Source organism: Phodopus roborovskii, unplaced genomic scaffold (genome assembly GCF_943737965.1).
Source record: "Phodopus roborovskii unplaced genomic scaffold, PHOROB, whole genome shotgun sequence".
Classification (NCBI taxonomy): Eukaryota; Metazoa; Chordata; class Mammalia; order Rodentia; family Cricetidae; genus Phodopus; species Phodopus roborovskii.
In genome coordinates this window covers 4,438,326-4,465,947 of record NW_026126599.1, presented here as the reverse complement: position 1 = coordinate 4,465,947, position 27,622 = coordinate 4,438,326, and the positions used below count along the sequence as shown (strand labels likewise).

Here is a 27,622-nt window from a genome sequence, read left to right as displayed (position 1 = left end):
ACTGAGGATTTCTGGTGCTCCTAAATTGCTCTTAGTTACGCAGGGCTCCCACTCTGGCACTAGACTGTGACCACAATAGGTTGCCAAGTTTAGTTTTTTTTTTTATGTGATCAGTGATTTAATAATAATTTGAAAAGAAATTGAGAGGCTAGAGGTAGGGCTCAGCAATAGCATATTTCCCCAGAGATATCTAGAATTGAAGGTATTTCTTTTTTCTTTCTTTCTTGTAGCTCAGTCTGACCTCAAACTCCTGATCTGCCTCTGGAGTGCTGGCATTAGAGACAAGAGCCACCACATCTGGTCTCTTACAGATACTTCAGTGTTCAAAGTTAGCTCTGAACCCTCTACCCTGCAGACAAATCCAGCCTTTGATCCCACCATAATGACCTTTATTTTCTTTAAGCACTGGGAGCTTAGACTCCTACCCTGTTCAATAGCTGCTATCACCCTTTGTAAGATAGGCAAAGTTGAAAGCCACTCACCACCTCTATAAGTTGAGCATTTTTTTGTTTATTTTTCCCCTTGCCTGTACAGAGAGTTTCCCATCATAGTGAGAACCAGGTCTTGACAGATCATGATTACATTAAACAACAGCCATGCAAATCAGTTTCCTGGTCCCTCACAAGACTTATGCTACTGAAAAATAAAATGAATGCCTTATTCTCATTAGGCAACTTGGATTCATGCCTTGCCCTAGAATGATCTATATTCAGCTGGGATTTGTTTGACTTCCAAACTTAAGCTATTTCCCTACATTGAGGTGGAAACTTCTGGAAGGGCACTGGAGCTCACAAGCAGAGGAATGAAGAGAAAAGGCTACAGAGAAGACATTGGAGCTGGAGGTGTGGCTCAGTGGTAGAGCACCTGCCTAGACTCCCCCAGTGAGGGGCTGGGGTGTGGCTCAGTGGTAGAGCACCTGCCTAGACTTCCCCAGTGAGGGGCTGGGGTGTGGCTCAGTGGTAGAGCACCTGCCTAGACTTCCCCAGTGAGGGGCTGGGGTGTGGCTCATGAGTGGAGTGCCATCTTCCTTTCTTCTCCCCTATTCTAGGGCTGTCCCTTCCTCTGTGTGTGAAGGTTGAGTTCTGAGAACCCTGTGACTCCATTTCACACTCTCAACCTTCCTTCCCTTCTAGGTGACCCTAAACACTCTCTCAGACTCACGATAATGCTCAGCTTGCTTCCCTCTGAGATCAGAGTCTCCAGAATGTCACGGAGACTATAGTTTCCTCTCAGCTGCTTATGGGGTCAGGGGGCTCTCATGGGATACTCATTTCATATTCCTGATGCAAGACCTGATCCTGTCTGCATACAGCCCTGCATACAGCATGGGCAGACTGGCTGGCTGCTGGGACCACCTGTGATACCTGTAATGTCTCTACTGTGTGCTGAGTTAAAGGTTACCCTGGCACCGTGAACCTGAGGGTAGTGAACCTGATGGGCTAGTGAAGTCCCAGGAAACATGGCAACTGCGTTAATTACCCCTGAGTGGCTGCCACTCTCTTCATTATAAACACATATTCTAACTAGCACAGTTCTGAATCCTTTTAATTCCACTTAATGGGCTCCAGGACTGGCTTAATGTGTCACTAGAGGGAGCTGAAACAGCTAGAAGTGTGGTTCCTTTTCTCTCTTTCTAACCAACAGTAATTAAAAACCTGTAGGATTAAAGGAAAGGTAAAACCCACTTTCTACAGCAAGATTCTTTTCCCTGTCATCTGAGGGCCTTGTACAAGGCCAGGCTGACCTCAATTCACTATGTAGCTGAGGATGACTCTCAACTCCTGATCCTCCTGTGTCCACCTCCCAGATACTGGGATTACAGGAGGACATATCACACCCAGTTTATGTGGTGCTGCGGTGGGAGAGGCAGCTCGGTGGTTAAAAGTATCTATTGCTTTTGCACAGGACCCTAGTTCCCACGCTCCACCATCCACACCAGGTAGTTCGTAATTGCCTGCGACTCCAGCTCCGGGGGATCTGATGCCCTCTTCTGGCTCCCATAAGCACTGCACTCTTGTGCACAAATGTACACACTAACACACACACGAAGACACATAATTACAAACTAATAAAAACAGTGAAGGACTGGTGAGTGAGACGGCTTAGCAGGTAAAGGCTCTTGCAGCCAAACCTGTTGAGCCAGGTGTGACCCCTGGGACCACATAGCGTGAGGAGGGAAGTGACTCCACGATGTTGTTCCTTGACCTCCAAAAGCACACTGCGGCACACATGCACCCGCCACACACAAAATAAAACCTGAAATGTTGTAACTTTAGGAAGCCACAGCTTTGAGGTAATGCTGGGGTCACAGATTCTAGGCGCTGTTCTCTCTTCCACATCACTATGTACTTCAAAAATCACGGAACCCCACTGAGCCTGAGTGGCTGTGAGCACCAAGTGTGTGTTGTCTCCACTCTTCTGGGAAAATTCATGAAACCAAAGACCAAAATTCTGGCCCTTCAGCTACTAGTGGGCACTTAGGATTGTGTATGTGTGCCATGTGTGTGTGTCAGAAGTCAACCTTTAGTGCTGTTCCTCAGGCACCATCTGCCTTGTGTTTTTGAGACAGGGTCTGTCCCTGGCCTGGAGTTTGTGTAAGCTAGGCTGTGCTGGCCATTGATCCTTAAGGATCTGCCTGTCTCTGCCTCCCCAGCAGTTGGATTAGAGCACATACCACAATGTCACACTTTGTTGTTTCCATGTGTTCTAGGGAGGGAATGCAGGTCCTTTGCTTGCTCCCAAAGCTATTTGCCCACTAAGCCACCTCCCCAGCCTCTGCTTTTGTATGGTGTTGGGGCTAGACCATAGAGCCTTAGATATTCAAAGCATATGTTCCACCTGAGCCACGCCCTGGCCTCAGGATGGCCCTGGGTTCCATCCTCAGCATGGCATGCCCCAGACTCGATGGCGCATGTCTATGAGGTGGAGGCAAGAGGATCTGGAGGTCAAGGCCATCCATCCTCAGGTACATAGTGAGTTCCAAGCCAGCCTGGGCTATGCGATGCTGTCTCCAATAAATAAATAGGTATTTCCCTATAATGGAATTGAGCTCATGCAAGTATCATGGATGGAACTCTTCCATCTGGGGGTTGTTTGGAGCTGGTGGAGCTGGCTTCTGCCTCCTGTTCAGTGGTTCTTGGCAGACTCATCTTTCTTCCTGATTTGTGCCACGGGTGCTCAGACACAGATCTCTGTGAAAAGGCACCTACAGACTATCTTCTCCCCGTGGCTCACAGAGGTAAACAGGACGCATTTGATCAAGAGGAGATTCAGGGAGAACACCCACTCTCCATCCAAGCCCGGTCCCATAGCTAACCAGATGCCTCAGGTAACTCACATAGAAGCTTTGTGTTTGTTCAGTAAACATGAAGAGAGGTCAAGCACATTCTACAGATTCATTCTGTGGGGCAGATGGGCTGGGAGCCTTGCTGGGATATGAACCTGAGTATCCTCACTGGGGCTCACAGATTTCCATACCGTTTCACAACACCCAAAGGCTAAAGCTCAGAGTGGTTGAGTCATATCCTCAAGATCACACAGCAAACCAAAGACAGGGTCATCATTCAGACCCACAAGTTCCCTCACAAAACCACAGCTGGGTCTGTTTCCATAATAGCCTCTGAGTATTTCAGGCTGACTTGCTTGTGATGCTCAGAATGTAGTGGTAATGGAGGACCAGTAGGCAAGATGGCTCAGCAGGTAAAGGTGCTTGCTGCCAAGGCTGATGACCTGAGTTCAGTTCTTGGGAGCCACATGAAGGAAGGAGAAAACTGATTCTCACTGGTTGTTCTCTGACCTCCACACATGTGCTATTGTAGGTGTGCACTTACACTCATGTACAAATACACACACACAAACACACACACACACACACACACACACACACACACACACACACACAGGAGCATGAGCTCCACCACTGCAGCCAGGGGCTTGAATGTGAGGAGCAGAGGAGAATGGCAGTGACTAACTGGAAGGGAGGCTTTATTGGCTCACTACTTCCTCCTTCCAGAGAATTCTCCCCAGGATAAGATGTGGAGCAAAGGGAAGCCAGCTGGGACCTGGGACTTACATGTATTGTTTGAGGCACAGAGGAGCAGTGGGGGAGCAGGTGGAACTTCTGGGAACACTAAATTCACTATAGCACAGACAGGCACTGGCAGTGATAAACATTTTAGCAACCCCAAGAGAGAGGTGGAGAGACACAGAACTGGTATACACGTTTCTTCCCTGTGACAAAATACCTGATAGAAGCAATTAAAGGGTGGAGGGGTTGATTTTGGCTCTCAGTATGAGGGTTCACAGTCCATCATGGTGAGGGAGGCATGGCAGCTGGAGTGTAAAGCAGCTGGTGACATTGCAATCACAGCCAGGAACAGAGAGACATGGATGCTGGGCTCAGTCCCATTTCTCCTTTTCATTCAGTTCAGGACCCCAGCTGGTAGGGTACTGCTGCTCACATTGAGGATGGGCCTTTACACACCAATCAACCTAATCCAGATAATCCCTCATAGACATGGCTAGAGGTGTGTCTCCCAGGCGACTGTATATCTGGTCATACAATCACAGGTGGCCTGGTTTGAGGTGAGGAGAGTGAGAAGGGCAGTATTTGGACAGCTGGAACTGTCTACTGTCTAAACTTGGGTAGGTGACTTTTTTTGTTCTATGCCTGCCTGTTTTCCCCATCAGCAACTACTAGGTATGACAGCACAGATACTCTTTCTGGCCACATGGTCTGGCCTAGGCATATTTCCTTCCAGGCCTGCAAGGCCCTTGTGATGGTTGAACTTATCTACTTGGTTAAATAGGGCATCAACTCAGACCAGCCTCTGGGAAGTTGTGAAAGCATCTGCAGGAAGTATTAGCAGAGCAGGGTAGACCATCCCCCAGAGTGGGTAGCACCTTCTAGTTGCAGCCAGCATAGGAGGAGGTCTGAGGGGAAAGTGGCTGTTTTCCCCTGCCTGCCTTTGCTCCTTGCTGGTAAATGCATCTCTTCTTCCACTGTTGCTGCTGCCAGCACCACAGAGCCCAGCTTCTTTAGACTCCCAGTGTGTGTGTGAAGGAATAGCAGCTTTCTGGGGATCCTCCAGACATTTACCAATGGATGGGGACTGCTAGGGCACTCAGCCTTATAGTCTGAGCAGCTAACAGATTCTCAGCATGCAGATGGCCACTGTTGAACTATCCAGCCCCGTGGTGTAAGCCAACCTAATAGAACTTCTTCAAGATAGATATTCTGTCTTTGTGTTCTGTTCCTCTAGAGAACTCTGACTCAAACAGTCCCCCATGGAGAGCCGCATTGCTGAAGCTTGAGAAGGATGGCTGTGCCTGTGTATGCCAATAGCAAGGAGGACAGCACAGGAGACCTTGCTGCCAGTGTGTCCATCAATTCAATCAAATGACAAGGTCACCATCCCAAAACAGGGAGGACAGTGTGGCAGTCAATACTGACCGCTGTGGTGCTTTCCATGTTCAGTGCACTCAGGTTTGTGAACACTTGCTCCCCAGCTGGGGGCGCTGTTTTGGGAGGCCATGGAACCATTTGGAGACAGGACCTATCTGGAGGAAGTAGGTTGCTAGAGGATGTAGTATACAGGCTATAACTTGACCTTGGTTCATGTCAAGTGCCCAGTGCAATGGGCCGCCTCATGTTCCTGCTGACAAAGCCATAAACCACCTCTACCACCATGCATTCCTCAGCCAGCAAGTCACAATAAATCCTTCCTCTCTGGGATCATAAACATTGTCAACTCTGCAGGAGAATCACTTAGGAGATAAACCTCAATTAGACTAATTGAGGTGGGAAGACCTCCCTAAAGACAGGTGACCTATGCCATGGGCTGGGTCCTGGATTGAATAAGTAGGAGAAAATGATATGAGCACCAGCATCCACCTCTCTCTGCTTCCTGACTGTGGAAGCCATGTGACCAGCTGCCTGGCCATATGACCATGCCTCCCTACCATGATGACCTGCACCTTCAAACAGTGGACCAAATCAACCTGTCTTTTCTTCAGCTGTTTATGTCACGAGACACAAGAAAATAAATACATACTCTGGTAAGTTCCTTTTTGTCAGATGTTTGTCATAGCAATAAGAAAAGTAACGGATACAGTGTCAACTTGATGAAACTGATAATTTCCTAGCACTGTAAAGCTGCCTCTGTGTTTGTGTGCAAGGGCAGATAGCTGCCTAGGATGCAGCCAGCACCATCCCGCAGGCTGGGATTCCTGATGGGACACAGGGGAAGGAGGAGAAAGCCTGTGATGTAGGCCAGCTCTTTTACTTCCTCCACAAAGAAGCTGCTCTACCCCTCCCCACTTAATGGATGGAAGCTGGGAACCAAAAGAAATCATTCTTCTTGAGTCTCCAGTGTTCTCATTATGAAGCGAGTCTCTATGTTTCCTGCAGCTATCTGATTGATTGCTGTGGCCCTTGTCTGGCTGAGAGCTGAGGGACAGGCTTGGAGCTTACCAGCCTCACCGACGAAGACCTCCACCGGCACACTGGCTGGGCTCTCGCCAATGATGTTATAGGCCGTCATGATGACTTCATAGCGCCGGTACTTCTTCAGATCTGCAAGGTCAAACACACAGGGTCAGGCTACAACTGGACCAGCTTTTGCTCTTTGATAACTTCTGTGGGCCACACCCAGGACATGGAGACCCCAGGGAGTGGAGTAGCCTGCTCTTGGAAGGACTAGGAGGTACCTTCATCTTGCTCCTGGTGCTGCTGTCAATCAAGAGATGACTCCTCCCACCTGTGCCCAGGTGAAGGGTAACAAAGCATTCATGTCTCAACCTGTCTATGTCTAGCCTCTCTCCTGGAAAGAGGCAGCAGATGAAAACCCAGGCACTTACAAATTCCCCATCCTCCTGCCTCCACATCTCAAGTGCTGGGATTGCAGGCATGCACCACCATGCGTGGTTTATGCAATGCTGGGAATGGAACCCAGGGCTTCTCCATGAGAGGCAATTTTTTTTTTTTTTTTTTTTTTTTTTTTACCAACTGAGCTACAAACCCAGCCCCTGTGGTCAGTGTACAGGGTTTTAGTTTAGGGAGAATGCACGTGCACTGCTGCCTTTAAAATAGTTAAGATGGGAGCTTGCTCAGCTGTTGTGAGCACTTGCTGTTCTTCCAGAGGTCCTGGGTTTGATTCTCAGCATCTGCACGGAGATTCACAACTATCCATAACTCCCTTTCCAGGTAATCCCATGCCCTCTTCTGGCCTCCTTGAGCACATACAAGGTATACTGACATACATACGTGCAGACAAAATACCCATACACTGAAAAAATATGGCTAAGATGGCAAAATGTTGGCCTGTGCACTTCACTATAATTGTGTGTGCGTGCATGTGTGTGTGGGTGCGTGTGAGAGAGAGTACAAAGAGAGCCATGGGAGAGATTTTTGCCTTGTCTGACTTTTACTTCCATCACAGCCAGATGGGGAGCTAGATGGCACTATTGGGGACCCCACCAGCCTCTGCTTCTAGAAGTTTCCATGTTATGTGGGCATGCCAAGACATAACCACAAAGAGGGGAACTCCCGCAATTAGAGCCACGAATCCAGGGTGGTCTTGCTTGGACTCTAGAGAGGGATGGGCATCTCTGCATCACAACACACAGTCACAGGGCCCGAGGTGCTGGGCACTTACGCGTTAATTCATACGTCGTTAATGTGGAGCTGCTGTTCACGGTCTTGAAGCTGCTTTGGGCTGCAAGGGGTAAGGAAGGCAGTTAGTGCAGAGGGACACTATGCCTGCAAACCATGTGTGGGGTGGACATGAGGCACACCACAAGCTAGGCGGGATGCTGTGCTGACTGCTACAGTTCCCCAGGTGCTACAGAGAATGTAAATTTCTCATTAGCTCCTGGGAGTTACCACACTTCTATCTAACACATCAAACAAGACATACCAGCCTGAGACAGGTGGTGGGGGGCTGGCCCTCTAATAGAAGGAAGCAAATAGAAGGGCGTTGGTAGCAGTATAGAGGACAACAGTAACAACACAGACACGCGTCTCCTCCCCACCCCCCAAGCCTTTCTGGGTTGTAGGTCTGTCCAGCTGACTGATGCTTGCAAGGTGCAAGACTCCAGTCTGAAAGGGATGAAAAAGTCACCCATCAAGTGTTCTGGGACAGGCATACACACACCTGGTCCCATCAACCTTCAAGCCACCAGGGACAAGTTTGTGGGCAGTTAGATTGGTGCCCCTGGTGGAAAGGGTGGGATGGAGCAGAAAGCCCACTGCATACTGGGTGAACCAACATTAGGCAGCTTCCTGGCCTGATGGGGGTGAACTAGGTAGGAAGTGTTGCTCTGGTGTTCTTCCCTGTCTGTCTCTCATCATAGAGATCCTCCTGCCTCTGCCTCCTGAGTGCTGGGATTAAAGGCAAGTGCCACCACACCTGGCAAAAAGGGAATTTTCTATGATACTATTTAGGGACAATCTCCTTGGGGGAGGCTTAGGGGGTATAGAGGTAGAGTCTTCTGCAGTTAAGCTGCTTCTGGCTATGGTAGGGTATAGTCTCAGCAGAGATCAGGAGTTACCCACCCATAGATTAGATGTGGCCTTCATCTCAGGGCCTAGGCTCCAGGTCATTCTGCACACAATGTGCCCCTGAAGAGCTGGCCCCTTCTCTCCCAATTCAGCTTCCATGTTCACTGCCTCCTTCTGTGCCTCACCGGATTCACACTGCAGTGCCTGCTCCCTCACCTGGCTTCTCTATATTATTTCCCGGCATTCCTTCCAAGGAGCAGACAGACACGCAAGGCTCACCTGTGAGTTCAGCACGTAAGGCAGAGGGACTCTTGAGTGTCTTGGCCTCGGGACCTGTGCCTGCCTCGGACTCCAGCTCACGGTAGTAGATCCTGTAGCCTTGCAGAAGGCCATTTAGGCTCTCATCCCGGGGAGGCTGCAAAGACATTGTACACGCAGCCATTTGGGGCTATTACCAGAGTCAGTATGTATAGAAGGCTTAGTAGCTTCCACGCTGGTGTAATTTAGCCCACCATGAGGAGTCACTATTTCAAGCCTATGGTTCTGTCCACAAATTACTTTTGCATGTATTTTATTATGATTATTATATGTGTATGTGTGTGTGCATGCACACATGCACATACACACACACATACACACACAGGCATGTGTGTTCACACATGAGCCATGGTATGGATGTAGAGGCCAGAGGACAATTTTCAGAAGTTGATCTTTTTTACCATGTGGGTTCTAGGGCTCAAACTCAGGCTGTCAGGCTTGCCTGAAAGCACCTTTATCCATTAAGCCACCATGCAGGCTTTAACCCTTGATTGTTAAAAACAAAGGAGGAGAGCTGGTGAGATGTGTGAGTGGGCAAAGTGACCACCTTGCAAGCACTAGGACTTGAATTCGATTCCCAGAACTCACATAAGAAGCTGGGCAGGGTGGTGTGTGCTTGTGATCCTGCACTAGGGATAAGGAGGATTCCTGGGGCTAGCGTAGTCTACTTGGTGAGTTCCAGGCCAGTGAGAGACCTGGTCTCAAATATCAGTGTAAATATCTATTAAGGAACACCTGAGATTGTCCTCTGGCCTCCATGTGTGTACCTGCACTTGTATATGTAATACACACACACACACACACACACACACACAGAGAGAGAGAGAGAGAGAGAGAGAGAGAGAGAGAGAGAGAGAGAGAGAGAGAGAGAGAGAGAAAGCTTTGAGATTATTAATGGGAAAAGATGAGTCATCCCAGACTCACAGCCAGCTGTGGAGTCCTGCTCACACCTTTTATGTGGTATAATGGCTGCTAATCTTGATTGTCAACTTGTATTACATCTGGAATCAACTAAAACCCATGTGGCTGGGCATGAGGGATTTTAGTGATGTATCATTTGAGGAGGGAATACCCATCCTAAATCTGGGCCACTGCTTCTAGTGGCAGCCCCACATAAAAGGACATGGAAGAAGAAAGCTTTTTGCCTGTTTGTCCTCACACTTGTTGGCAAATTCATCTATATTACTAAGACATTCCTTTGATGTTAGAACCTACTTCTTCCAGATTCCAGCATACACTGAAGACCAGCAGCTCTCTAGGAATCCTCAGGGACCCCAGCAACAGATTAGGGTTCTGAGACATCCAGTCTTATGGGCTGACAACTATTGAATTCTTGGCCTTTCTGTTGGAAGGTGGCCATTGTGGGACTACCCAGACCCCAGCCTGTATGCCACTCTAATAATATTCACTTTTCCTTTTAGAGAACCCTAACTGATGTATGAAGACATGAGCTCCAATCCCATGTCTAGCTCAACTCCTTGAGGTGAGGCAGGAAAGCAAGGAGCAGGTACAGATGAGGAAGGAACCTAGGAACAGTAAGGCGGGGACTAGAGAAGCAGACTCAACCCACACCCCCTGCCAGATAGCTAGAATTAGTTGAGAGCAAATCACACTGGATTTGGGAGGATCTTAATCCTATAGCTGGCGTCCTTGTAAGAGGAGGGACATTTGAACTTGTGGGTACCTAGAAAGAATGTCCAGTGAATATGGAGATTAAAGCGGTATGTTTATAAGCTAGGGGACTCAAATGGCCATCACCAGCCAGAAGACGCTGGGAGACTCCAGGAGGGTACCTTTCCTAGAGGAAGCAGTGTCCTGTTGTCACCTGACCTTGGGACTTTGGGCCTCCAGAACCAATCTCTGTGGCTGTCAAGTATGCAGGTTGTGGTAATGCATGGATAAGAAACCCTTTGCCAAACAAGGGACAGCAAGTATTTTCCAGACCCTGGGGCAGCTTTCTGAAGCCCCTAACAAAGAACCAGAGAGATATGCGTCCCTGTTAGGTGGCTCTGACTGCTACACCAGGAGCCTGCTCTTGAAGCTCAGATAAACCCTCATGGCTATGCAGAAGGTCTGGCACAGTCTTCCCTCACACTAGGGGAAGGTGGGGATGCCGGGCTCAGGCTAGGCAGATGAGATGGCGTGTGCTCCTGTTTCTGGGATCTGGACTGACTCAAATTAGCAAGAAGAGAGGGAGAGTGGGTACATCAAAAGCTTGCTGCTAGGCTCTGCGAGTGCCAGCCCTGCAATCTCTCCTAAAGGGTCACCTTCAAAGCCAGCCCGTCAGTCTGGGATCATACCAGAGGGAGGGTGGCTAAAGCCTGGCTAACTTTGCAGAAGACACACAGGCTGGAGACACTTACAGCAGGGAAAGTGGGGAGGACTGGATTCTGTTCACTCAAAATATCAAACAAACAAGATGCTGGGAAAACAGAAATGCCCTTGCTGGGGACATAGTGTGGTTATGCAGCTATTGGCAGACACACGACCCCAGCCCTTGAGTGTGCAATCTGAGGGTTGGGAGAGGAAGTGTGAAAGAATGAAATATTTCCAGTCAAGTCAGAGGATAGAAAGGGAAGAGGAGGCCAAGCCCCTCTACCCCGGGGACGATGATCAGCATTAAGCTGGGACAATGATTTCCATGTGGCATCAGAAGCATCTGCTGTGGCCTGGTTTAATAAACAAGCTGACTGGCCAATAGGTGGACAGGGTACAGTTATGTGGGAAAGCCAACTGGGAATGATGGGACGAAGAAGGGCAGAGTCAGGGAGTCACCACGCAGCCGCAGAGGGGGCATGTTGATAAAGGTACCACCACATGGCAGAGTGTAAATAAGGAATATGGGTTAACTTAAAATGTAAGAGCTAGTTAGTAACAAGCCTGAGCTATCAGTCGTGGTGCACCAGACATTCATCACCTACTGCACAGTGGGGGATGGTGCCCTGGGAAGACCCCAAAGGACAGTGTCTTGTGGTGTTGGCAGAACTGAGTGAAAGGAGGGACTTGAGTTGGAAGGAGCAGAACTCTACTGTCAGGATCTGTGGTAGTTAATCTCAACTGTCAGCCTGAGGAAACAGAGAATCATGTGGGACAAGAACTTCTGGCCATGTCTGTGGGGGACTATCTTGATTTAGGTCAACTGATGTGAGAGGACCTGCCCACTGCGGGAGGCACCATCTCCTGGCTGGGAGCCTGGGTTGTATAAGAGGAGCAAGAGAACCAAGCACAGGCATTCATCATTCTCTGTTCCCGACTGTGGAACAAACAGCTTCTTCAGGCGCCTGATGCCCAGGCTTCTCCATGAAGGTCTGTGAGTCTATAAGTCGCTTTGTTCAGGTATCTTGTAGCAATGAGAAAAGTAACTAAGAAAGCATTCTGCCTTCCAGCTGCCTGACAGGACTGTGCTGGGTCACATAGATTCTGGCTTCTACTCAGTGCTCCCTCTTTGCTCAGGTGGAAGGTAGGCTACAAGCCAAGCTTGCCCCATGCTACAACAGGGCCCTAGGATTCAGGGAAGCGAATTGCTCACCTGAGGTCTCATGAGAGCATGAGGCAAATCTGGGATTCAAATCTGAATTCAGAGGGATAGCTGAATTCTCCTGGGGTCTAGGCTTACATCCCTGTGACCCCCATGTCTTGGAGAGTGGTGCAGGGGTTTCCTCTGGGACTAAGTTCCAGTGGTTTAGGGACACAGGGATCCTGGGTCACCTTCATTTCAAACACAGAATTAAACACCTGATGTGTTTGTCAGACTTTCTGGTGCTGTGATGAACATCCATGAGAGAACCTTGGAAAGAGGGGTTGCTTTGGTACACACACACACACACACACACACACACACACACACACACACACACACACACACACACACGGCATACCCCCAGTTAACCGAGTCTTATACTCAAACCCCTCCCTTCACAGCTCTACCACATCCCAACAGCTTCTTCCAGTTCTGGATCCATCAATAGATTAGTTAGGTACCTTATTCATCTATCTCCCTGTTACCCCATAACTAGGTACTCATGTCCAGAATCAAGCATTCCACCATTAGACTTTTGGAGGACATACCATATTCACACCATGACAGCCATCAACTTTACAGTTGAGCCTTTGCCCAGGTTGGACCTTCTCCCTTCCTTATCCTTTGGGGAAGACCTCACCACCCTGTCAAGTATGTTCATTTGTCCCTCGGGCACAGCTAGAAGCTCTCTCCACTGCCTTCCCATGTATGCCTGTCAGTCCAGCACATGGTCCCTTTGAGTAAGGAAAATACACCCTGGGTTCTCAGCTGCCCATGGCTGAGGTCACATGGTCTTCGTCTTGGCTGCCATGACACTCACAGAAGGAAGAGTCCCTTAGCTTATGCAAGAGATGAGCAGGTCTTTCATTTGCCAGTAATTCTCTGGGCATGCCTGTGAGGATGTTTCTAGATGGGGCTGAGGTGAGAAGACCTACACTAATTGTGGGTGGAACTGCTCCATGGGCTGGGGCCCTGGACTGAAGACAAAGGTGAACCCCAGCATTCATCTGTTCCCTGACAATGAATGCGATGAGACTGGTGACCAAGACCCTGAGGTCGTGCCATGTCACCACGATCCCCCGCAACCTAGAACTGTGATCCAGGTGTTTTACCACGCCCTAGAACTGTGAGCCAGAAGGTGTTTTGTCACAGCAAGCAGAAAAATAACTCAAGCAACCCCCTTGAGGTGTCAGGGCAGCTTGAAGAGGCATGTGAGGGATTTGTGCACCGGATGGCTCAATGTTGTCATCAGTTCGGAAGGCCAACAGAGCTCACACCACCCCCACCTGGGGCACACGTTCAAATCCTAGGACACTGGCCCTGCTGGCTCCTACTCAAGATGAAGTCTGATTGTCCCTCTAAGATGCCTGAAGCCCGGCAGCCCGCTGTGGGAAAGGCACTGATGAGGGTCCACAGTCTTCAAATTACAGACCATGTTTGTATAATTTCTTTTTTTTTTTTTTTTTCAGAAAATTGCTAAAAAAACAAAAAGTTAACAGGTGAGATGCATCCTGGGGAACAAGAATCTATATTTAAACGCAGCTCTTCTTTCTTTGTTCCAGTCTCCGATTGCCTAAATTACTCATAATTTTAATTGTGTTTCAATCGCCTGCTGCTTGCCAGGCATTTATTTCTACAATACACTGGGCTGGCCACCTCTCACTCTGGGCTCTTTGAAATCTGTTTGCTCTGTTGGGCACTGGAGGGCACAGCTGATGGGCACATATGCCAAGTTCCTTTGGTGTGGTTCCATGCCACTTCACAGGCTGACCTGCACCCACGGTAGAGACTTGACGCCTGCGCCTGCGCTGTTACTGACTGGAGCTGGCAGCAGCTCAGGGGCCACAGCAACTTCATTCAGAGGGGATGCTGCACCCCGCCCGGAGCACTCACTGCCTCTATGGAAAATATGTGTACCTCATTATTAGCAGGCCAGCTGCCACGTCTACAAATACAACACTAATTTTCTAGTAGAAGCTGGCCCAGCAGGAGTGGAGGAAGTGTAGAAAGGCAGGGACAGTTCTGGGCGTGAGGACAGAAAGGAGTTCCTCACCCCAGAGTCTGCCTGAAGCCTTTCACTGGCTGAGAATCAATGCAGATACATTTGCCTAAGGCCCTTCTCCTCCTCTTAGGTGGGACCTGCAGTTTCCTAGGAAGCTCACCAGAAACCCCACTGACAGTAAAAAATAACAAGCCCTAACCTCCTAGCACAGCCCTAGTGTTCTCTTTCAGTCTACCAGTTTATATATGACACAACCAAGGCTTCGCTGGAGTGCCCTTATGGTCTCAGTTATCACACGGGGGGAACAGAGGTAGGGAAGGGGGTGCCCTTAGAAACCCAAAATGGAGTCACAGTGAAGATCCTGACGCTGGGTTCTTCTCTGGGAAACTGTGGTCACTCGGGTACATCTTACTCTTGGCCCGGTGCCTTTCTTTCTACTTTCAATAGATTCCAACTCCACTCCGCACTGGCTCATCCTGAAATTCTTCTCCGCATTAAAAACAAGGATCTGGCCTCACCTGAGTCAAGGTCCCTAAAAGATTAAGGGACCTCCTTGGGCTGCTGCAGGGGACAGTGCGGAGCTACATTCCCATGCCAGCAGCTGTCCACGAGAAGACCAGCACTCTCCCATTCACCTGGTATGTTTGTGGGGGGGCGAGAGACACAGCACCCAGTGCTTGGAATTTCGGCTTGGCATGATTCTGACCTCCCAACACAGGCCCGAATGGAAGTCATAGCTGAAGCAGGGCCCCTAGGGAGTAAGGGTGTGCGATGACAGAGATCGAGCATCCGTGACACCTGCTTCTTTGAGGAAGTACCTGGATCCAAGAGGCCTCTGGGGTCACAGTGGCTCTGTTATTTGCCATGCACAGCTCCTCGGTGTGTCAGGGCAGATGGGGGCCCTGTTGATCCCCTCCTGTCCTGTCCTTTCCCCCACACTCCAGTGAAGCCAGAGAAAGCCGAATGAACAGCAGGGAACTGCCAGTGTCACCAGGAAACACCTTTTTGTCACCCTGAGAGGCTCCTGTCCCTGGGTGGTGACTCTGACAGTGAGGGAAGATGTTATACTCTCGGCAGAGACCTTCGCTGCTAAAGGCCTCTTCTCTGTCCCTCTCTTAGGTGACAACGTCGTCAACTTCCATTAGGTTGAACTACTTTTGTGCTTAGATGGCAGCACCATAGACACCATGAGAATTAATACCGGCCAACTTGACAGGCTCTAAAATCACATAGGAGACAGATCTCTAGGCATGTCTATTAGAAACTTCTAGATTAGGTTAAGTGAGGTGGGAAGATGGTCCCTCATAGTGGGTAGTATCCTACCATGAGCTGAGGTCCTGGACTGGACAACAAGGTGGGGGTCACACAGCTCTCGTGCTCTCCTCCCCAGAGGGCCTTGCTCATTCATTGCCTGTAGGTGCCTATGAGAGGTGAGTCCTGGCCCTGGCCTCTTCCACCTTCAGGGATAAGCCCCTGCCACCCAGCAGGTTCCCACCCCCTCAGGTCATGTAAACGCATTTGCAAAAATTTCAGAATGGCCGGTAATTCACTGAAATTGAGGTATTTCAATAAGCACGCCCTCTTTTGTATGGTCCCTTTCCCTCCCTCTCCACTTCCAGGTTATTTTGTCACACACTGAAAGTCTGACCAACACAGAGCCACTGAGGTGCTTTTATCTCTGCATCCATGCTGTCACCTGCCATTCCCCTTGACAACACTGTTACACTCAAGGAAGAGACTCACACCTCTTGGTCCACCCTCTCCATCCCCATCTTATAGAAGCTAAACTTGGGCTAGCCAGGCCTTCCAGTGGCTCTCTGCACACACACAGCCCACAGTATCTGCCCTCCCTCAAGGCCTTAGGCTCTCTCAATCTCTAGGCCAGGTTTTGGCAGCTGGAGTAACCCTCCCTGGCCAGAACTTCCGCCCTCTTCTCATCCCTGTGTTCTGTGAGCCCATTGGTCTGAGGGCAGCCCTGGAGTCCTGTGTGCCCACTTCCTCTGTGCTGGGTCTGGAGGAGCCCCAGTCCTGGGCTAGCCCTCTTCTGAAGATGCCTGTTGTCAGCCCTCAGCTGGAGGGGCTCTGTCTAACTCAGCCAGGCTGTTTCCTCTGTTAGAGTCACACACTTGGCATGGGTATGGCTTGGGGGACAGGCTCTGTACAGTTGTCCTGATTGACTGAGCCAGGGAACAAAGGTGTGCTTCAGAAGTAAGTGTATTCCCAGGGCTCTTACCTGCCACTGGATCAGAACCGAGGACGTGGTGTGAGGTGTGGCTGAGACAGACCCTGGAGGCTCTCCTGGCACTGTGGGACAGCAGATAGGAGGAAGCAGAGTTAGAATGGTTCCGTCGGCTTTCAGTTACCCTTCAGCGTAGGGTGCCTCTCCTTCCTTCAGGCACCTTCACCCATCACTCATCTGCCTAAGGTAGCAAGGGTGGCTCCCACGAATAGTCCCCCTTTAGCCCCATTGGGGTATATGGATGAGTTGCAATCTCCCGTGGGTCCCCTCAGGCCACATACAGCACCCGGGTAGCTCCTGCCCAAGACCCTTCCTGGGCTTCCAAATCTTTGGGAATTGGGGGGGTTCACAGTGAGGTCACGGTGCTCTTAGTTTGAAACACAGAAGTGAATGTGACTATTGGTAGAGATGAGGTTGTAGGCCAGCCAGCAGGCAAAGCCAGGGAGCTGCAGCAGCTCTGCTCTGGTCTCTGGAAGGACAAGGCTGGTATGACCCCTGTCATGGACAAGCCTGTTTTTGGACCAAAGCAGAACCCTGGCCAAGTATCAGGTGCTGGAGGCCTTTCTGCCCTCCCAGATCACGTGGGTCTCTCTCATGTACTAAATTGACCTCTCTGGGTCTCCTCGGCTGTGCCTGTGTGCCAACAGGAGCCTGTTAATAAGTGTTTACAGAGGGGGACAGGACTGGGCATGTTCCATCACCCCATCTGTGTACCACGTTCTGTCTACTTTACATCCCAGCTTTGTCCCTGACTGATTCTTGTCAGAGTACTCCAGGCCCTCTATTCTCAGCCACATAGGTGGAACCCAGTGTCACCCTGTAGACTAGTGCTTCTCAACCTGTGAGTCGTGACCCCTTTTTTGGGTCAATCAGCCCTTTCACAGGGGTTGCCTAAGATCACCAGAAAACACAGATATTTACATTACAATTCATAACAGCAACAAACTTACAGTTATAAAGTAGCAATAAAAATAATTTTATGGTTGGGGGTCACCACAATGTGAGAAAATGTATTAAAGTGTTGTCAATGTGGACCTTTATCCAGCCCAAGAACCCTGTATAGTAAATAAATACCAGCCCAATAAGAAAATGTGAGGGGCTGGAGAGATGGCTCAGAGTCCAAGAGCATTGTCTACTCTTTAGGAGGACCCAGGTTCAATTCTCAGTTCCCCCATGGCAGCTCTTAACTGTCTGAAACTCCAGTTCCAGGGCATCTTGCACCTTCACACTGACGTACATGCAATGCAGGCAACACACCAATGGACATAAAAACAAATAAATCTTTTAAAAAAGAATCCAAAAAGCAAAGATCTTGCCCAACATAGTGGCTGTTCTGAGTGCTGAGCTCATATACAAAGCCTTGAAGCTCACACAGCTGCCAAAAGAAAAAAGAGGAAGAAAGAAAGGAAGGAAGGAAGGAAGGGAGGGAGGGAAGGAGGGAGGGAGGGAGGAAGAAAGAAAGAAAGGGAGGAAGGAAGGAAGGAAGAAAGAAAGGTAGAATCAGGCACCACTTTGCCTGAGATTCTGGGGACTTGGGAGGCACAGGCAGAGGGATCACAAGCTCAAGAACAGTCTGGGTCATGACTGAAGTGCTATGTCAACAAATCAAAACAAAACAAAACAAAACCAATGGCCAGGACGTGCCTCAGTGACAGTGAGTGCCTAGACTTCCATAGTGAGGTTGGGGGTGTGTCTGAGTGGTAGAGCACTTGCCTAGAATCCCTGAATGAGGGGCTGAGGTTTGGCTCAGTGGTACAGCATCTGCCTAGAATCCCCCAGTGAGGGGCTAGGATGAGCAACAATCAGCAAGGCCTGGGGTTCCACCCCTAGCATAGTAAGAAGAAAATGTTAATCAGTCATAAAAGGTCCCTCTCTCTTCCAGCTAAGGTAGGGTTGGTCTTGCCAGTCAATCTCCACCTCTCAGAGGGAGACAAAGGGCCACAAACACAATGCAAATCCATCCACAAAAGGAAATTGCAAGTCTCAGACAAGGAAGATGATTCGATAGGGACCTCAAAAGCATCATTTGAATATCAAAGGGTTGAGAAGGTGCCTGGGGAGCCTAGAGAGTTCCTTGAATAGCTTTTCTGAAATGGCCCATTCCCTGAGGTCGCCAGAGCTTGTCAGGATCCTGCGCTTCCTGTTTGTCAGAGATAACCCAACAATGACTGCAACATGCTTGGGTGTCTGGTTCTTTCTTCTAAGAATTAGTGCACCATTGCAAATATTCTCTCCATTGTGTCTGAGGCAAGATAAAAATGAGCGTGTGGGGGTGGGTGTTGGTTTTCATTAGATTTCCACTTTCTCCCTGTTCCACACCACCTTTTGTGTGTATGTGTATGGAAGCTCTAGTGCATGTGTGTACATGTTTATGCCCCATGCTGGTCCTTGTGATGTGTGTGTGTGTGGGGGGGGTGGAGGTTGGAAGTTAAAGTTGAATATCTTTCTACTGTTCTCCACCTTAGTTTTAAGGCAGTTTTGAGGGGATCTTGCTGAATATGAAGATTCTCCCACAGGTGCTTTGGGTCACCCAGCTTCCTGCACAACATCATAGATTCTCCCCTGAGCTCTGCTGCTTCTGAGCCCCAACAGCTGCACCGGGGTCTCATCATCTCTAAGGATGAGAGCGCGGGATCCATTTCTCCAGGGATTTGGGGAAGTTTAGAGCCTCTCTCATCAGGTGCCAGACCCAGTGAACCCAGTCACAGTGGGGATGCTGGATTTGCAGCAAAATTCTCTGTGGTAATTTAAGGTCTTTAGGGGGTAGGGAGGGCTGCATCTACATTAATTGTTCTTCAAGGGTGATTAACAAACAGACCATTAGGACTGTGATCCTGGAGAGCTGGAAACTTGCAGGTCCAGAGCTGAACTGTCTTGGGCCTTCTTAGACCCTAAATAGCTACTTAGAGCCTACTGCTGTTTGCAATCTAACACCCTTGTGGCTTAAGTCCTTTTGAATGTACAAACAGACCCTTAGCTTCACCCACTCACCGGCTAAGTCTGAGATCTAAAGTGGAAAAGACTATAACTTGCTACTCGGTATTCCCACCAATGCATTCAAAATATTCTCGATTTAAAATGTCCTTTGCTCTGCCACTATGAAACTGTGTGGAATTCTTAATATGTTGGAACATGGCAGTCTATCTGGGGTGACCTGAAATGGTGTTCCCTTGGACCATGATCACTCATATTTTGTTTCCAAATAAAGTATCTCCCATTCCCATTGAGGGGAGAGCTTTTTGTTTGTTCGTTTGTTCATTTGTTTTGGGATCAAAGTCTGAGTATGGCTGGAAAGCTGAAAATGGCTCACCTCCACCCCTGGGCTTGTCCCTGAGGCACCCTGAAACTTTGTGTGGTAGAAGTTAAACTTCTAGGCTCTGAAAAGCCTGTGTGTTGGGGGGGGGGTGAAGGTGGAGGAGGAAGACACATGATGCAGGTCACAGGGCGAGGCAGCCGGGACCTGGCCCATTTGGAAACTGTCTCTCTTGCTGGAGTGTTAAATGGAAGAGACCGAGCTTCCTGGGAGTCACAAAGCCGCACTAAGTGCCGGGCTTTAAGGCTGAGCTGGGAGTTGCCCAGTCTCCATCTTCTCCCATTGTACTTGTCAGTCTGTGGCTGTGTTAGCTGGATCTGTATCCCTGGCTTCTAGGCACTTCCTCCCACTCCCAGGATCAGGCATCTTCAGGCCCAGTACCTCTGATGTCAGAAGCAGGAGAGGAAACCACCTCGTGCTTTGGGGTGGGGATCTGAAACTTCTTGGACCCAGCTTCCTCACTGACATTTATTTTTAATGACCCCCATTAATTATTCAATTTCTAATGGAGGAGGGTTTTGGAAGCCAATCAAAGGGAGTTCTATTCCATTTGGAAGCTCTCTGGGAGACCTTGATCTGTGACCATGGGGTGTATAGGGATACTCCAAGCTGTCAGTTACTAATGGACTTCTGATGCTTGTCACCCTCCCGGGTGACCTCTCTCTTCTCTGCTCAAGATTGGAGCAGGGACTCCTTCTGGGAGGAAGGTGTCCTCTGGCCTCAGCGAGGAGTGCATGTACTGGGTTGGCTTTTGCTCACCATCTTGCAGTGTGGTCACGGCCTCTGTTTCTGCACTGAAGTCACTGTCCCCGATATCGTTGGTGGCCTTCAGGCGTAGCTTGTAGGAGGTGAAAGGCCTCAGCCTGCAATGGGATGCAGAAATCAGTGGCTACAGCAAACCTCCCCCTGTTTTGTCTGTGTTACGACTAGAAAATCATGGCGGGGGGTGGGGGGCGAGGTGAGACAGGTGTCTTTCCTGCCCCAGGAACTTGGATCATCTTGCCACCAGGAGGTATGGAACCACTCCCTAGATACAGCTACTTGGGCCTTTCAGGGACCCCTAGACTGCCATGAGGGTCAGGGAGAGACAGTTTCATCAAAGGAGACATCAGTGAGAAAGTTTTGTTCAGAGAACATCCAACACCTCTTTAATAAGATGCTATACAATAAATTACTGCTTGCCTAGGCTGAGGATGGAGGGGTAGAGCTAGGATGGGGCTCTGGGGAAGAAACAAAAAGATCTATTGTATAGCTACAACATATCCAGTGCAGAGCTGTCCCTCCCTTCCAACCTCCTTGGATTCACCCATGTTTCTGCTCCACCTCAGCCAGGCATGACCATAGAATCCTGCTCTTTTCCAGGTGCTGGGCCAAGGTCCAGCATGCCCTGTTCAGCTTGCACTAGGGATAAGTTCCCAGGTAGGATCATCAGTGCATCCCTTCGCAGGCAGGAAATAGGCCAGTAGGGAAATGCTAGCCTGGATGGGTTCTGTGCTTTAGAAACCATAATCAAATTCAGAAACCATCATGGACTAAAGTTCCCAGGAAGGCAGGGTTGAGGTGGGGGATGGAGGGTGGGGTAGGGGTAGGGGGTTTCAGGGAAGGAGAAAGAAAAAAATAGGAAAATCCATTCCACAAGGCTGCTTGATTGATTAGAACTTCAAGAATGCTGCACGTTGGGAGCAAGCTATCTTGGGCTCCCATTAGCCCACCTCTGTGTCTGAACTCACAGGCAACCTTTAGGCAAATCCTTTCAGAAGGCACAGGCAGACCTCTGGCTTCCACAGACAGCATCTGAAACCATAGCAGAGACTCCCCGACTCTGATGTACCTTCCCACCTGCGGTTTCCACCAGTGTATTTTAAGTCACCCTGACTTAGGACTTCCTTTGTTGTTATTGTAAAAACTCCATGAACCGGTAACCACGCTGGAACATGGCATTTGGGGTAGCTTGGATCTGTGATCCTGGACTACACACAGTCACTTGTATTTGACTCCAGAATAAAGGCTTTGATCCCTTGAGGAGAGAACTGTGTTTTTGCAGAGATGCCACAGTGAGCCTCTTTAGTGCTTCTTTGCCTTTGGATACATTGGATTACAGCATTTCTCTAAAGCCTGAGGGATGCTCGACTCAAAGCCCTGGGAACAATCTGGCCTTGCCAATTCCAAGACCCCCTGCAGGCCTGGCCTCACCAGCAGCAGCCAGGGGAATGTGGTATTGGTTGGTTTAACTCCGCTTAATGGAGAAGCCCCCTGAAGGCCAACTGCCTGGAATGGTCTTTGCTGTGGTTTCTGGGGACAGCTTTTGTTTAGCTCAAACAAACCACATCCACCTGTTCCCGGCTTCCCAGTAGCTACTGTGTCTAGTCTGCGGGATAAATGTCTGATTGTCCCTGTTACTTCGAAACCTCATATGCTAAGCAGCCCGTATTTGAGTTAGCTACCTGCTTTTCTTTCCTGGTGTTGGGGGCAGCATGGGGTCCCTAAAATTGTGGGCTCTGAAGTGTACTTTTCAGTTCCTCAGCCCTAGCCATGCTTGGATGGGCCGCTTTGCAAACACTTCCTCATCTGGGCAGCTAATAGACAGACAGCAAGAAGCTGTTCTGAGAATTAAATCAGGTGAGGCACTTAGGACAATCAGTTGAAATGGGGTTGGGGAGGTGGCTCAGTGGGTTAAGAGTGCTTGCTGTGCAAGCATGCAGAGGACCTGAGTTCAAATCCCTAATACCACATGGGCATGGCTATGTGTGTGGAACCCCAGTGCTGGGGGAAGGAGAGGACAGGAGGATTGTTGAAGGGGAGGGGGTTGGGAGGAGTGGGGAGGGTGGGAGGCTTACTACCTGTTAGACTAGCTCCAGCTCAGTCAGAGACCCCCATCCCAATGAAATAAGATAGGTAGTGACAGAACAGGACACATGCCATCCTCACCTAACCTATGTGTGATTCTATCTATGTATACGTGTACAGGCACACCACACACACATACATGCACAGCTGTTATCATTGTTATTTCTTAGGTATAAGTGCTCATCACATGATAACTGCCCTGTTCCTTTTCTTTTTTCTTTCTTGCATTTATTTATTTATTTATCTATCTATCTATTTATTTATGAGTCTGTAGCTATAACTGGCTATGAAGTTACTATGCACCTGAAGATGACTTTGAATTCCTGACCCTCCCATTTCCATCTCTCAAGAACTGGGATTGCAGGCATGTATCACCATGTTTGGTTCTATGTGGTGTTGGGAATGGAACCCAGAGCTTTGTGCATCCCAGGCAAGCACTCTGCCAATTGAGTCACATGTCTTCTTTATCTTGGCCACACTGTCACTCTACATCCCTAAAGACAGGGGCTAGGGTGGCCTGAGGGAATCCTGCCACTCTAGCATTGAGAACTATGCTGGAGTGTTCAATAACACTTTGCCAAAGAAATAAGTACATTATGCTGACAATGCTATTCCAAATCCTCTTGAGAAAGTAGAAAGAAGGCACATGTCAGATGCTGCAATACTGACCTGCCGGGCAAGATGTGCCCACTATACAATAATGGCACAACTGTTATGGGGGCAACCAACCACTTTCTGAGGTTGAGTGTGAAGGAGAGAAGAAAGCAGAGGTCTGCAGAGACCAGGACATGGTCTACCTGGACATGAAAAACACAGGGTGTCCATGGAGCTAACCTGTCTCCAAATTAACTCACTAGCATCCTATGTGCAAATGCCTCTGGCCTTGCCCACTCCTGCAGATCTTGCCTCTGACCACAGCTGCCCCCCATCCCACCTACTCCCCCCAGCTCCCTCCTACCCAGCCCATGCCTCCATGCCACCAGGGTCCATCCTACATCAAGGCCAATTTCAAGGACTCCCTGGTAAAGGAAAGAAAGACCTATCTATCCATTTTCCCACACCTTCTCTATTCTTCCAGGACAGTCTAAGCCTCTGCCGTGGAGTTGGCCAAGCAGAATTCATATTTAGCTCTGCCATTATTAGCCAGAGCAAGTTGTTTGATTCTTATGATCTCTCTTTCACCTGTAAAAATGGAGATCAGAGCCCCCTGAGATCATTTGTGAACATTAAGTCATCAGGTATCTAACGATCTTGGCACACAGCAGACAATGAATAAATGCTATTTTCTTTTTGCTCTTCTGGAAGGTTCCCTTTCCTTTCCTCTCTGGGTGAGATGTAGTCCCTCCAAATTGGGGGCCGGCTTCCACTGGCCCTTTCCACATCCTGTGTGCCTCACCTTCTAAACTTGGACACTGCACAGGCTTAAGGCACAATTTTGAGATACACTGTTAATCTACCTCAACTCTAACTTCTAAGCATCTGAGATTCAGGAAACAAGGAGACTTCACAGCACAGGGACCTTTTGAAACTCTATCATACCCACTGCTTTACCAACCCACGAGCCAGGTTCATGCCATCCCACCTGTGCCTGTACTGTGGATGCTCACGTGTGGGTTTTACCTCCACTGCCGAAGTCTTTTGGGGGTGGCAAGACAGCCTGCAGTTCAGTGCTGATTCCGGGTATTGGAAATATAAGAAGTCCTGCATACTCATTTTCATTGGAATGCAAGTTGCATGGATCTTAAACACTCTGAATACTACCCATTGCTGCTTTTACCCAGTTATCTATCAGGCATTGGAACTGTTTGGGGCTTGACCTGGCTTATTCTGTCAACGGAGAAACCTATTGAGGGGTGCAGGAAACCTATCAGAAACTACTTTTTAAGAATTTAGCTAGGCCTGATGGTGTACATTTGGGATCTGTTCAGGATGCTGTGAGGCAGGAGGATCAAATCTAAAGGCTTGTCTGTATAGAATAGTTATTGTCAAATCTAAACATACCCCGAAAAGGAGACCTCAAACCAAGGAACTGTCTCCATCATATTGGCATGTGGACATGTTATGGGACATTTTCATAGTTGCTTCTTGATGTAAGAGGGTCCAGTCCACTGTAGCTAGTACCTTCCCTGGGCAGATGGGCCTGAAGAAAGGTAGCTAAGCAAGCCCAGGTAAGCAAGACAGTAAGTTCTGTTCCTCTATAGTTTCTGCCTTCTGGTTTCTTCCTCGAGGTCCAGCCCTAGCTTGTCTTGGTGATAGGCTATAACCTACAAGCTAAAGCAAACCCTTCCCTCCACAAATCTGTTCTGGTCAGTATTTTATCTCTGCAACAGAAACCAAACTAGAACACCAAACAGAGTAACTTACATTGAAGAGCAGCTTGGGCCACCTGTGAGGTTCTGTCCCAAAAAGTAAAGAGAAGGCTGGATGTAGTTCAGTGGCCCAGTGAGGGGCTGCATGTAGCTCAGTGTTAGAGCCCCTGCCTAGAATTCCCCAGTGAGGGTCTGGGGTATGGCTCAGTGATAGAGCACTTTTCTAGAATCCCCCAGCTAGGGGCTGCATAATAGATAGCAAAGCATTTATACAGCAGGCACAAGGTGCTGGGATGCATCCCAATAGAACACACACACACACCTCATCTTTCTTAAGCTCCATCTTCAGGCTTAAAGGAAGCATCTCCTTCCCCCACAGGCCCCGTCACGTCCAGATCTCCACATACTGTACCATTTCCATCTAATGCTGTTCTACCTCGAGGCCCTTTCCCCTAAGGTATCACTGCACCTTCTGAAGAGAATTGCAAGCCAGTTTCTTTTCTGGACTACCCATCTGACCATTATTATGTCTAGCACCCCCATTAACGGTTCCACAGCCTCAGCAGGTGCTCACAATGCCAGCTGCTCTCATCCCACTCTCCTGAAGTGCTCCGGACCATGGCAGACATCCATGGCCATGAGCTCTCTATAGTCAAGCTTTGTCTCTCCGCTAGATCTCATGAAGCAGACGGAACGTAAACATAGCTGCTGGAGTTGTTAGGGCTGACACCATGGCAGCAGATAAAACAGCCTCTCAGGACACTGTCTGAGATCGGCTTCCATTCTGGTTCTTGCTGGTTAGGAAATTGATAGGTCTTTTCTGGACCACATGAAACCGCCTGTTTGAATAGGAGCTTCTCCTCACCATACACACATCTGTGGTTACTCAGCAGGCTATGGAGAACATGACTATGCTTTCTATCTTGTCTCTCAGGTGGGAAGACAAAGGGGTGGGGTTATTTAAACTCAACTAAAAGGGGCACCTCCATCACCTACCCCCTTCTCACTGCCTCTTTTCCAGCACCTACCTTTGGGAGTACTGGGGCACAGCCCAGGTTTAGCCACATTCTTCTTGCCTAGGTCCTCACGCCTGGGCGCAGCACATCTAGAGGGGCCCTACAGATGTTGGGTCTCTGGTGTGGGAAGTGTCAACAGAGACAGGGGGCTGTCTCTCAGTGGGGCATCTCCTCGGCCACACAGACACTCCTGTTGTGTGAGGGGGATGGGGTCATGGTGGGGACTCTTGGGCTAGTGTTCCTTGGGTTAACAGGAGCTCCTTTCTCTCCAAGACCTTTTACATAATTTTCTATTAATTAAAAAATTAGTTTCCCATTAGCATTTCAACATGTTCTCTGTCATGTTCAGATCTTAGCTCCTAACTTTTATACGCATATATTTGTGTGGGGGCGAGTATGGGTAGAGGCCAGGAAACCATGAAGAGGTCCATGAGAGGCTAAAAGGAAACTTTGGGGTGGGCAGATGGGAGGGTAACAGAACACATATGATAGGAAGAGGAAGGGTACAAGCAGGGATGGAGAAAAGGCATTTCATATACATCAACACAGGGTGTGTAAGAAAAGGCTATGAGGAAACACGCTACTTAAATATCACAGCAAAGCTGGGAGGTGGGGGCACACACCTTAATCCCAGCCCCAGGGAGGCAGAGACAGGCGATCTCTGTGAGTTTGAGACCAGCATGGTTTATAAGAGCTAGTTCCAGGACAGCCTCCAAAGCCACAGAGAAACCTTGTCTCAAAAAACCAGGGAGAAAAAAAAAATCATGTCAAGTGAGGTAACACAGTGTGATGGTTAAACACTGACTGTCAATGACAGATTCTAGAACCATCCTAGAGTCAAACCACAGGGATGCCCGCAGGGGATCATCAAGATTAGATTAATTGAGGTGGGTGGCACCATTCCAGGGGTTGGGATGAAGGATGAATGTGAGGAGCTTCCTGACCAGATGTCATGTGACTAGATGCCCCAAGCTCCTGCCCCATGTCATCACTGCCAGGATGCACTGTGTATCTTCAAACTGTGAGCCAAAGTAAACCCTTCCTCCCTCAAGCCACTTCCAACAGCCATTTTGTTGTGGGAGTCAAATAGGGAGACAAGTGACTAAGACTCCAGGTTCAGAAAGATGAAAATGGAATGCTACCCCCATCCCACAGTACCTTTCCACGGCACAAGCTGTGGCCTCGTGGCTGATAGATGAGGAGTAGGTCTGCCACTCTCCACCAGGTAGCTCTCGCACCTGCACGGTGAAGTACCGGATGGGGGAGGCCCCATCACTGCCAGGGACCCACTGGAGCCTGAGGCTACGTGCTGTCACTTCTGTCTGGGGTACCAGGAGCTCTCTGGGGGGCGCTGGCCTCTCTGCAACGAGAGTAGGAGAAAAGCAGGGATTCATGAGATGCCATTCCTTGCTGCTTCCTGATGTCTGCCCATGGGAACCATTGTGTGGGAAAGTCCTGAAGCGAAAGACTTGACCTAGTTTTGCGGGTAAAGTATTTACCATACAAGCCAAGGACCCAAGTTCAACCCCCAGATCCCACATAAAAATCTGGGTGTAAT

General features: G+C 49.1%; 1 protein-coding gene across 1 annotated transcript in view; it reads right to left on the bottom strand.

Moving 5' to 3' along the window:
• The window catches only part of Sdk1 (sidekick cell adhesion molecule 1), a 920,228-nt gene that overhangs the window by 55,946 nt on the left and 836,660 nt on the right, over window positions 1–27,622 (bottom strand). Inside the window, exons 30-35 of the mRNA XM_051205538.1 lie at window positions 27,223–27,424; window positions 20,652–20,755; window positions 16,574–16,644; window positions 8,780–8,915; window positions 7,656–7,715; window positions 6,473–6,574 (exon numbers count right to left, since the gene is read on the bottom strand). Of these exons, the coding sequence (XP_051061495.1) occupies window positions 6,473–6,574; window positions 7,656–7,715; window positions 8,780–8,915; window positions 16,574–16,644; window positions 20,652–20,755; window positions 27,223–27,424 (675 nt within the window). The remainder of the gene's footprint in view (window positions 1–6,472; window positions 6,575–7,655; window positions 7,716–8,779; window positions 8,916–16,573; window positions 16,645–20,651; window positions 20,756–27,222; window positions 27,425–27,622) is intronic.